This window comes from Pundamilia nyererei, unplaced genomic scaffold (assembly GCF_000239375.1).
Source record: "Pundamilia nyererei isolate P.nyererei 1_Seehausen unplaced genomic scaffold, PunNye1.0 scaffold00004, whole genome shotgun sequence".
NCBI classification, from domain to species: Eukaryota; Metazoa; Chordata; class Actinopteri; order Cichliformes; family Cichlidae; genus Pundamilia; species Pundamilia nyererei.
Window position 1 is genome coordinate 7,106,230 of NW_005187405.1, and position 12,548 is coordinate 7,118,777.

Sequence of the window (12,548 nt, forward strand, 5' to 3'; positions counted from 1 at the left end):
CCCTGGATTCTTCTCACGTGCTGTTTTTCTAAGAATCATTAGTTATAATGTCAGATGAAACTGGATACAGTAAGTTTACTGGTGAACATTTGTCTAGAAACTTACTTTTTTCTAACTGTGTGTGTGTGTGTGTGTGTGTGTGTGTGTGTGTGTGTGTGTGTGTGTGTGTGTGTGTGTGTGTTTGGGGTGAGGGAATCTGGAAGCTTAAAAGTGCCAAAATAAAAGAAATAAGTAAACTGTTAAATCATGACTTAAATGAATTAAGAATTACAATCGAATGATATATAAATTATTATTATTATGTACATAATTAATTGATTCAATGTATCATTAATCAATTTGATTATCAATTAAATTCATTTTAAACATATTTAAACATTTCAGTATTTAATTAATTATTCCATAGTTCCTGCAGTGCAGTGCATCATGTATTTATTGTATCTGTCAACCTCAAAGCCAGGGTGTGGGGCAAATCCTGCCAAAGCTAGAACCGTTACTTTGGTCCGTAGTCGATTCTTTCAGTGGGTCCTTCTTAGTTCCAAATACGGAGTTTGGAGTTGCATACTTGCTTGGTAAGTACACTTAGGGTTAGATGGGATGGTTGGATGGAAAAGCACAGCTTACAGTGAGACAGCAGTGCACTTGATAACAACAGTTTGTTTTAACTCTGTCCTTTACTGTCTTTTTACCCTTACGATTAATATTTACAATAAAAATAGCACAATAGTCTTAATTACCTTTGTTGTTTTAAAATACATTTGATCATAAATGCTCATAAAAGGCCCATTTATGTGATTTTTTTTTAAACAATGGGCTGATTTGGGAAAGGTTGGTAAAAGCTGTATACTAGTTCCTTAAATATTGCTGATAATTCAACAGACTATTCGGCAAATCTCTCAATGTATACATAACTCTTACTTCTCAGTGACAAATAATGAATGAAAAATGAATGCAGATATAATTATCTTCTTTTTTCTCTTGTAGATGGACACAGAAACAGTATTTCATATTTTACTTACAGTTTGGGGTGTTTTCCTCCACCATTGTGATTTTTAGGTTTATAAGCATTCTGGGATACCTGTCTGTCTTAAATCCACACCACCACCAACTGACTGTGATACTGCATGTATCATTTATCTGCGAACGATCTGTCTTGACTTGCAGGATAGCTAATCAGATGTTAAGGTCTGTTGATCAGGAACCATTAAATAATAATTAATTCAATAGTGAAATAAATAAATATGTTCTAAATTATGATGAATTTATGTTTTCATTAATTAAGTTATATATTTAATTAAGTGTGTGTTAATAAATTACCTGTTTATAACTTTGATTCATGACACATTTGATAAACTATCCAAAAATGTATTTGTTGGTTTCATTTTGGCACTTTTGATCCTCCATACACGAAGGATAAAGGAAATGTCAACTCTATGGAAATGTTATATATGGAAAAACAAAGAGTGGTAGAAATATTTAATTAAGTGCTAAATCCTAATAAATCGGATGGCTCTTTGATCAAGAGGTAGGCAGTATTAATTTCTGATCATAATTTATCACTAAATAAAAATAAAAAGGGTAATTTATTAAAATGACTTGACAAATCACTGACCTTGAAAAAAAAAGTGAATTACTGTAAGTTTATGTAAGTTAATTTTCTGTTTGTGTATACTGTACTTACTGCAAATGTATACCTGTATGGTTCTATAATACAACTTGTATTGTGTTAAATAACACTTAAATATATTCCTTTTTAGTAGCTGATAACTACAATATCCAAACATTCATCCGTCCGTCCATCCATTTTTCTAACAGCTTATCAATTCAGGGTCACAGGTTGGCTGAAGACTATTACTACAATATCCCTCTGGCTTAGTTTTAATAAGACACTAGCCACAGTCTCAAAACATAATAAATAAAACTGCATAAACTGTGCTGCACACAGTTTAGTTTCTAATTACAGCCCTCCAAATCACATAAATCATGCCTGCATCCAGTCCAGATCACTCTCAAAGGGTGGAGCTATCTGAAGAAGTTCAAGGCACAAAAGCAATCAGCAGAGCTCCACTGAGATCTGTCCATATTTAACCAGCACACACACACAAAAGCACACACACACACACACACACACACACACACACAAAAGCAAACACACACACACTGGCAAAGTGTTATGCAACAAGAATTTGGTCTCCATTGCATTTAATCCCCTGTAGCAACTTAATCCTAAGGCTAAGCAAACTCTCCTCCTCAAGCCTCCCTGCTGCTCTGAGAACACAGAGGAAAGGAGGAAGTGAAAAAGATAAGAAACGGTAACAAGGAAATGCTAGAGCATGAAATGGGAAAGGTAGCAATACAGTTACCGAGGCATACCAAAATGGGTAATGAAAATGAGAATGCAGAACATCAAGTTTTTGTTTTTTCCCCCCACAGAATGAAGCAGTGAAAATCATACTCTCAAACACACATATTTAGTCATTTCTAATCAAAGGTTAAAGGTCAGACATAACTAACTACAAAGTGAGGAAGAAAAGTGAAGAAGTTATATATAAAAAATAATATCCAAGCACCGCGCTTAACAAAATAATCAGATTATTTAAAAGAAAATTTACGTAAATAAAATGTAAATTAATTTCATACTTCAAAGGGAATTATTACATTTAGAAGGAGTTATAGTTACTTTATAGATTTCTGCATTAAAATATAATTAGTTACTTCAGATTAAGTTATCCAGCATATGAAGCTGTGAAGGCAGCAACAGGCTGGAACACTAAAATGCTCCTTAGTGATGTGAACACATCAGCCATATGTAAAAATGCAGTAATATAATAAATATCACAAACAGAACTGTTTGAATGAGTGCTTGGAACTTTTTAGTAGAAAGTGCAACATAATCTTTTTCCAGGCCATCAGTGTTACCTGGACAATTTAAAAAATACAAGTAAGGCTTCAGTGTAAACATAAACACCACCCCAACATTCTATAGTTGTTCCTCTGGACATTATTTAGTTTTTCTTAGCACTGAATCTCTTATGAGTATACTAATCTCTAAATGACTGTTTTAAAATGGAAAGGCTTTATTTAATTCACAAATGTCTCTAGGAAAAGTTCACAGCGGTGTTGCCTTGATGATAGGGTCCTACCTGACATTGTCATGACGCTGGATATAGATTTTGTGAAAGATCCTTTCTGGGGGCTTCAGGAAATCCTCCTTCATCTCCATAGCTACATTCCTGGGCAACAGACTCATTAGCAGGCGCTCCTGAGAATATGAGAGTGTGTGTGTGTGTGTGTGTGTGTGTGTGTGTGTGTGTGTGTGTGTGTGTGTGTGTGTGTGTGTGTGTGTGTACATTTGTGTGTGAGAAACAGAGCAAGAGAGGGGAAAAAAGATAAAGTAAGTCACTTATACAGTCGAAAGCGGCAAAGTTATCATAGGGCAAAGTGTTGGCGGTGATAAGAAATGCGCTAGACAAAAAGGCATGAAATCTAACAGAAATGAATAATGTGGCAAAATGACTTGAGGCATGGGGCGGTGGGGGTAGACATCCAATTTTACACATAGTTTGTGCAGCAAAAAAGGTGTCTATACCTGTTTTTCGTTCTCATCCTCCATGCGGAGTCTTTCTTCGATGCAGTTGCGAGCCTGCAGGAAGGCCTTCCTCTGGGCTCGTTCTGTTAGGATGCGTACAAACAGCCCTGACAGGTTGACACTGGTGAACAGTACTGTGTTGGCAACCAACTGCAAAAACACACACACACATTACACACTATTACTTCTCTGGTACATTGTTGAAGACAAAATATTTAAGAAACCATTAGGAAATATTTACATCACTTTAGTTAGATCAAATATTTATACGTGTGTTGTTATGATCAATGAAAAATGTATTTTCATGTATATTTCCATATATTGGATGTATGGTAAATAATCTAATGTAAAATATATTTTGTCATTTGGCATCTTTGTGCATTTGTTTGTGTGCATTGATGCACAATGCAGCACAGGAAGGAATTTATTTCAATTTCTTACTTTATTTAAAAGGGGCAAGCACAGAACTATAACACTAAGCTGCATGAACAGATGTGTATATAGTCAACGCTAATGGTTAAAAAAAACCATATCATAATGCTTAAAATCAAAGCTGAATAACAATAAATAAAAACAAGCAGCCTATACACTACACTGATTAAAGTATCCATGGCATTCATATAACTACATGTATACATGTGGATGTTTGCCAGGTTTTGTTACCCCTGCTTTCAAGGACCTGAAACTGGAGTTTCACTACCCTAAACGGGCTGAATGGCAGTTTAAGGGTGTTATACCAGTTAATTCATTTACCTGGATATTTTTCAAATATATAATTTTTTATTCAATATTTTCTATGAGAAAATCTGTGACATCTCTTATAATAGACACAAAGCAGCATGACTGTTTATAATAATTCCTATTGCTTGGTTGAGGCTGGCTGAGTTACTTGACACAGTTCTGCGATTGCCTATGATGTGTAGACTAACAAGCAGTCACTGCAGGTAATAAATACACAATATATTGATGAAAATAAATATGTTAACTCATATCCTCATTCACCTTTAGTATTTCTGTTGTAGAACTTAGTGATGGAGCTTATTTGACTTTAAGAAATGTTACCCCAAAACACCTTATACTTTATTAAAATATAGTTTATATGTTTAACTAAGCATCATGAAAACACTGTCATATTTTGAAATGATGTATCCACTTCTTGTAAAATTTTAAGAAACTTTTACTGCCACAGACAGGCACGTTTCCCAGAGCGACGAATAACGGATTGCCTTGAGAACGCTGTTTTTGGCAGCAGAAGTCTGGCTTTGTGCTTGGCAGCACTGTTGGCAAGGATCAGCATGTTCAAACGATGCTCAAGTAACTTTATAGCCCGGAGTGAATAAATGTGGACATCAGAGTTAATTGGTGTAAAATACTCTTGAGCTTCTCTGTTGTGTTAAACGCAGTGTGCTCATTACTGACCTTACTGCACTAGCAACAAAATCTTTCATTCTCGGCTGTTGTACCCATTCACTGGCAGTAATGAAGATCTTCAAACTTTTACGATGCAGTAAAAAAATAAAAGGAGTACATTAACTTTTATTCGGCGACATGATTAATTCCAAGGTGTCTCATTATGATGTATACAGGTATTCACTGAATACAATACAAGGTTTTTATTTGCAATGCTTTTTCCTCCCCTTTTCTTTAGGTTTTTTTTTTTTTTTTTTTTGCTGTTGTACTTCATATTAATAGTAGTAGCAATAAGTTAATAAGTAAAAATGCCAATGATTGCTGAATTTATTTACAATTATATTTTTGTCATTTCTTTCAATGGGGTCTAATAAAGTACCTATTTTTAGTTTTATTGTTTTTGTAATCTAAGCTATATCTAGACAGGTAAGGCTATAAACCCATACCCCATTTAACATTTTATGGTATTTAAACTACCAACAATGAATAAATTATGCTACTAAAAGGACCTGATGCATGATGAGACCAAAGAGGCCCTACAATAACGTGCATTTGAAATTATAGTCAACACTTGCTTTAGTAATAAGGTATTTCATGTAGAAGTAGACACAACCATAGGCTGAGTGCTTGGGACCTAGGTGGGTGGTTGTTGCAAGCCTGGACTGTGCAGGGTCATGCCACACAGCTCATCTCTAAGCTTAATGGATTAGCTATCTCCGGTAGTACAGCTAGCAGTGTCCTTCACATGGCTATGCAGGTACCGCATAGCCTACATACAGGAAAACAAAGCTCTGTAAATAGGCTGTCATCATTTGGGAGCACGATGAAACGACAGAATCCCAGTTTCACTTCCAAGAAATGCCCAATATTTGTGTCATATGTTGCACGTAGGCAGACATGTTCCATTATACCCCTGGTAGGTTTTGACTGATGTGACATATCTTCTTTTCCCACAGCTGATGACAGCCAGGAATGTGAGCATATGTGTCTGACTGTGACAGGAAAAGGTACAAAAGCTATACATTTCCAGAGAGCGGTGTACCAATTTCTATTCCGGCTCTGCAATGACATGCATGACTTTGCCCTATTTCTTAACGGAAGCATATGTAGAGTAGTCAAAGTGGTCTTCCTCTGTGTGTGGGTGTGTGTGTGTGTTTATGTGTGTGTGTGCTTGTCCCTCCACTTTGCCCTACTTCTGGTGCTTGGAGGATGTCACTCTAGTTCTTCATTCCTGACCTGCTCCTTTGGGATTGAATCATATCCCATAGAAAACAGTCGTAGACTGTTTTGCTTTACTATATATTTTTAAATCAGGGTGCCTGCAGGGAAGTCTTGGTTTCACCACACTATAATATACAGTAGCTTAACACCACTAAATATCATAAATGTGTTACACGCATGGAATTTGTGTGGAAGAGGGAGAAAAACTATGTGAACTGATAGTCACCGTTACATTCACTTCCACTACATACCACCAAGATAAAGCTACAAATTCTCAACATTTTTTGTCTTATGAGAGCAAACATGCTCTAACTTGTCTCGTGTTATTGTTTTGCCGGATTTGATTAAAACCTAAGCAAAGCCCATCAAGTCTTACCACATGGAGCTATCCTTGGTGCTGAACTGACATCTAAATTGCTTCTCTCTACCTGAGCTTCATATCCTAATACGGGCTACTCCAGCAGTGTGTAGCTCATACGAATAGATTATTATATTCACACGCATAATAATATAAGCTCCAAGGTTACCAAGTATTAGAGGTACCATAATCATGTGCAACATGTACTTACTGTTCTCCATAGTTTTTGTGTTTTCACTGTGACCGAAGTGGCAGTCACAATCAAATGGGAAATGGACACCATTATTCCAAACACAACAGCCAAAAGCGTCCGTACAGGTAGCAGCGCATAGGCGACGAAGGTGACCAGGATGAGCTGCCACATGCCTTGCTCCGGGGACGTCGGGGGCTCTAGCCCCATGGCGCCCAGGGAGAAGGGACAGCAAAGGAAGGAGAAAGTAAACCCGAAGAGCAGCGTCAGGTTAACAATCTGTTGGAGCTGAGTCACTTGCAGGTACTTGACATTAGTTACAATAAACAGGGACACGAAGATGACACAGTGGACCGGATGGGACCCCTTGGAGATGGTGATGCTGGGGCCGGACAGCAACTCCACCACAGCCAGCGTCGAGGACAAGAATATGAGCACGGCCAGAGCTTTGAGAGTGGACGTCTGCTCCAGTTTCAGGTTGTAGTTCTGGAAGAGAGACTCGAGTTCTTTGCAGTCGAACTCGTCCTCGCATACGATGGTGGTCAAAGGGACACCCGGTGGACAGTGACTTCTCTTCCGCCTGGTTTTGACTTTCTGAAACGGTATTTCCTCCATGTCAGTGCCATTCATAAACTGAATACCTGCTCACAGCTTAGCTTAAACAGAACAGCGGATCCCGCGCCGACACAGACCCCGGGATGCAAACGTAAAAAGACGCGCACAACAGACTCAAGGCAGAGCGTCCCAGATAGCGGAGGAGACTGGCCGGTGGCCACAGACGCGCTCGGCACTATCCACAGGTTGGACTGTGCTGTCCGGAAAGATTAGCTGGCAAGCAAATCTTCATTTTCCAGCAGTGTTCCAGGCGATGTGCCATATACATGTAGCCTACTAAAAAATAATTACTATAATAAGAATTCAGCGTTCGCTTGAGCACCACTGAAGAGCACGTCGTCTACTTGTGACGGTAACAGCTTTTTTTTTGCTTTTTTTTTCTTTTTTTTTTTGCGGGGCTCAGATAGGATCACGCCTGCGCATTATGAGGTGAAGATAAGACAGGTCTCAGCTACTCAACACACGCAGTCAAGACGATTTGACTAGCGCGGCTACAGAGCTCCCCTTCAGCCTGATAGAACAGCACATGCATCATCCTTAACAGCAACGTCTCCTTTTTCCACCTGCACACGACGTGTTTCCATCGTTAAAGCCCGTGCAGTGACTTTTACTATGCTCTGATTCATTTACGCGCTGCCTTCCTCTGCCTAATTCCCTCACACACAAGCACAGAAGATGAGAGAAAGAAGCGCAATTAATAGCGCTACCGCACGTCACCGTGTTCGAGACACGACTATACTCTCATAAACTGGGAGCTACTGCGTTTGGTTGGCACAGACACAGAGTAACATGATTGCATAGCATTCATAATAAGACTCCTGTATTGCCATGAGGCAGCCACCCTCACAATCAGCACTCTTTTGGCATTCAGGGGGGTGGTGTCTCATTCATTACCAGGAGAAGATTAGTCATCCGTCACAGGCTGCCATTGCCATGACCCGTCGGTACCAGAGAGGATGTAAGAAAGTGACAGATTGATGGCCAGTGCCAAAGTCCAGCACTCTACCATGCTACCAGGACACTCACATGCCTTCTGTTCCACCTCCCTAGCTCTCACTATGTGTGTGTGTGTGTGTGTCTCTCTCTCTCAGCTGTTAGTGTTCTAGCTTTCACTGATCCAGCACAGCTATATACAGTGTGACAGGTAGATGGAGAGAGTGAAAGGGATGGGGCAAAAATAGAAACAGAGCAGTAAAGTATTTCGCAGCCTACTAAATTCTGAGACAAAAAGGGAAACAATGTTCTATAAAAGACTTGTGCTACCAGCAACATGGAAGTAGACAATTTGTGGCAAACAGATGAGGTGTTGGAGCTGATATGTTTGGTCATTAGTTAAAAAAAACATAATTAGAATCACTAGCTCAAGCTTCTGAAATCCAAAAAGGTTTGGAAAATGTCACCTGGAAATTGATGATATAGAATATTCAGGTTTAACCAGGTTTTGTTGATTACCGAGTCAAACTTGACACAGACTAAAACTGAACTAGGCTAAACTTTAGCTAAAGAGAAATCTTAAACAAGCCTGCTTGCTGTCACACTAAATGAACAAACAGCTGTCTGCATAACAATAGAGTTCACCTTTCCCTCTTGGGGACCTGCCAGGCTCACGTCTGTATTATCTGTCCCTGCTGCTCTGAGAGGAAGATATGGGACACCAGATGTAGGACACATTGCTTTTACACTGATAATCTGTCTTATCTACAAGGCTTTTACTCCCTTTTTACTGAGCTTTTATTAGCTCCCACATATAAAAAAAAAAAACATTCACATTGCTGTGTGTCGGCTGTCAGCTTCAGTCTCTCGCACAGGTGATCTGCAAATGAGAGAAAACAGTGGCATCATTTACAGTCTCCTGACTAGAGTGTAATTAAAGTGGCACCGATTTTATGTCATTGCCTTAATCAATTTTTCAATATTCCTTATGTGGCATCTCCTAAATTAATCACAATAGCGAGGGCTGCAGTTTTTCAGTGTTGCATGGCATAGCCACAGTCTTTTGAGGCGAATGCCAAACTGTGCGCTCAACAAAAGACCAAAATCAGCAACATCCGTGCTGTTTGCGTAGCTGCATGTGCAGGTTTCCAAATATTTATTTTGTCTGACACAGATTTGTACGGATCTCTTTGCATCTCATTGAAGGATTGCAGTATTCCAAGAGGACCTCCTGTCCTGTTTGCAGCCAAGTATATTGAAGGATGAGAGCAGAGCCATCATGCGGTTTAAATGTGTTATTCTCTCTGCTTTTGATGGCTTCAGGTTTAAGTGCACGGTCACACTCTGCCAGCTCTCATCTTCTGAGAACAAAAAAAGGTCTTTTGGGAGTTCACGCCGCAAAGTTGCACTCCAAGGGTATTGGACAGACGCCAGCTTCCTGCTGCCTCTCTTCCAAATATCTTCTATTTTTCCTCTTTAACGCCATCATCACAAAAGCCCCCCTCCCCCACCCCCTAAAAACAGCTTGTCATCTGAAACGATGTGAAACAGCATTATATTGTTATATATTTGACATATTTATGCTGCAAAATTGTTATTTAACAGGATGATGACTCATCAGCTTCATATCTCTGGAGCAGTTAAACGCTTGTCTGCCACACGTCAGTTGTGTAGCTTCCTTTCAAAATGGGTTTTGTCAATGTCTCCGATTAGGCTTCTGCTTTTAGGCAGGTGTTTTCAGAATGTACAAATAAAATGCTCACACACCACTAGGGGGAAAGAAAGAATAATAACAATAGTAAGAATAACAAAAGTCCATCTCAGTGCTTGTTTGCACATGCTGATATCAAGAGATCATCTTCCATGATAGCTAAGCATCTGGCAAATCCCACCAGTGTTCACATGCGGTTGACGTATTGGTGGTCTTGTAATAACAGACACATTGGTTCAACACCAGCAAATGAAACAGCTAAAAGACACCCAAGAGGGACAAGCAGTGCATGTCATGAATTAGCTAATGTTAGCCATAATTAAAATGTGCCAAGAAAAAAGAAATGCAGGTGTTCTCACAGTTGCCACTCAGGTGTGTATTCCCCTCAGATAAACACCCACAATCTTGAAAGGACAAGAATAATATGGCATATACAAAATAGATGAAGTGAGAATATAAGATTTCTGTGAATGGTATTTTGTTTCATTGCTTTCAACACACGGTGATCAATCTGTTTCTTTTCCTTTACTTATGAAATAAATTACACAGCATAAATCAAATATGGCCACGAGTCAGCTAGCTTTCACATAAACTTAAAAGAAATGAGTGCAATTCCAGCCCTGAGCAGGAACCTGCAGAACTCCATTTGTCAGGGCTGAAAACACAATACACACATAATTACCAAATCAAAACTGGACTTGAGGAAAAAGTCCACAAGCGTATCCTTCATCAGAAGGATCCACATTAGAATGATTTGTCCCCTCTCAAAAAAAGTGTTTACAGTCACAGATGATAAATGCTGAAGCTACAGTACTCTGTCTGTCTTGAGTCACCCCTCATTTCTTTATATTGTGCTTGGAAAATGGGAAATAGCTGCAGAGAATTATTGAAACATAGAAATATAAATGGAAATGTAGCATATAAGGCAACATTTGTAGTATTGACACTGAAAAACAATATTTGCTATGATTGCTTTTGTTCTTTAACACAGTCTGAACTCTGTTAGTGCAGATTTATTGTAATTTCTTTAACTAATCTTCAGGAATCGTTTTCCAGGCTTCCTCAAAGATGTTTAAAGCTCTTCTCTGGATGATGATCTGTTGTTCCGTTCTCTGTCGAGATGATCCCACATTGTTTCAATAAAATTGTCCAGGCTCTGTAAAGGCGTGATGACTGACTGACTGATAGTCTTCTACTGTGTGTTCTCTGTCAACATATGCTTTTACTGCATTGGCAATGTGTTTGTCGTGTTGAAAAATGAAGCTGCTGCCAATCACATGATGTTGCATGGTGGATCATAATCGGAAGGTACTTTCATTTTTTTTTTACACAATCCACTACATAAACCGAGACTCTATGATTCACATCAGTTAACTGGTTTTGACTCTATCTGAATTTTGTTAAGATGGGGATTATTTGTCATAGTCTCTCTTCACGATTGTAAGCTCGTTAATCTGGCACAGTTTCTCTGTAGTCACCTCGATCTGTATTTCAATTTCTGCTGAGCAGCACCTCCTAAATTAATCTAAAAGATGAGCACTGCTGATGTTCAGAGCCAAATAAGGCACAGTGCATTTAAACAAAATAAAAAATCAGCAACATTTGATTTCTATTCATGGAGCTGCATGTGCTGGTTTGGATATATATCTTTTCGTGCTTATACAATTATACTTTCTTTAGATCTGATTGAAGGCGTGCAGTATTCCAGGAGGACTTCTTGGCCTGTTTGTGCCAGGTATATTGTAGGATGAGAGCAGAGCCATCGTGCGGTATAAATGTGTTATTCTCTCTGCTTTTGATTGCTTCAGGTGTAAGTGCACAGTCACATTCTGCTAGCCCTCATCTTCTGAGAACAAAGAGGTCTTTTGGGAGTTCGTGCCACAAGGCTGTACTGCAAGGGCATCAGATATGGAGACAGTAGCCAGCTTCCTGATGTATGTCTCTTTACTAAAAATCCTTTTATTTCCTCTGCCTGCCTTTCTGTTTCAGGCTCTTACACATTCATCACACACACACAAACCTCAGACTGCAAGACATGAAACAGCTGAGTATCAGAAATGATATAAAACAGCTGACATATTTACATTGCAAAATTGTTATCTGAATAACAGTTTGATGACTAGGCAACTTGAGCTCTTTGGAGCAATTAAAATCTTTTCCACCACATGTCAGTTGTTTTACTTCTTTCTAGAAAGCTCATCTATAGAATACATGAACCTTAGCAAGCTGAATTTATACAGACACTTTGATCCACGCCTCATATTTGGCTTCTCTTGTAAATTGAATGGTGAGAAATGTCACTCTGGCTCTGTCTCTCTCGCTCACTCTCTCAAGAAAAGCTGCAAAAAGATTTCCACAGCCTTTAATTCTCCAGCCAGCTGGGTTTTCAGAATCTGCTGGTTTGGGCCAGAATGGAGACAAGAGGATAGAAAAGATGAATTAAAAACTGTACAAGAAAAATATGCAAGCTACAAAATGAAAGGGACGGAATGAGATTTCTCTGCATGATATTTCTTATTAT

General features: G+C 38.9%; 1 protein-coding gene across 2 annotated transcripts in view; it reads right to left on the minus strand.

The window, feature by feature from the left end:
* The window catches only part of LOC102205468 (adenylate cyclase type 1-like), a 36,959-nt gene extending 28,754 nt beyond the window's left edge, over positions 1 to 8,205 (minus strand). For both annotated transcript variants that reach the window (XM_005721399.2, XM_013911407.1), the window contains exons 1-3: positions 6,790 to 8,205; positions 3,590 to 3,739; positions 3,144 to 3,262 (exon numbers count right to left, since the gene is read on the minus strand). In XM_005721399.2, the coding sequence (XP_005721456.1) occupies positions 3,144 to 3,262; positions 3,590 to 3,739; positions 6,790 to 7,398 (878 nt within the window). In that variant the 5' untranslated portion in view covers positions 7,399 to 8,205. The remainder of the gene's footprint in view (positions 1 to 3,143; positions 3,263 to 3,589; positions 3,740 to 6,789) is intronic.
* Between the last annotated feature and the right edge of the window lie 4,343 nt (positions 8,206 to 12,548).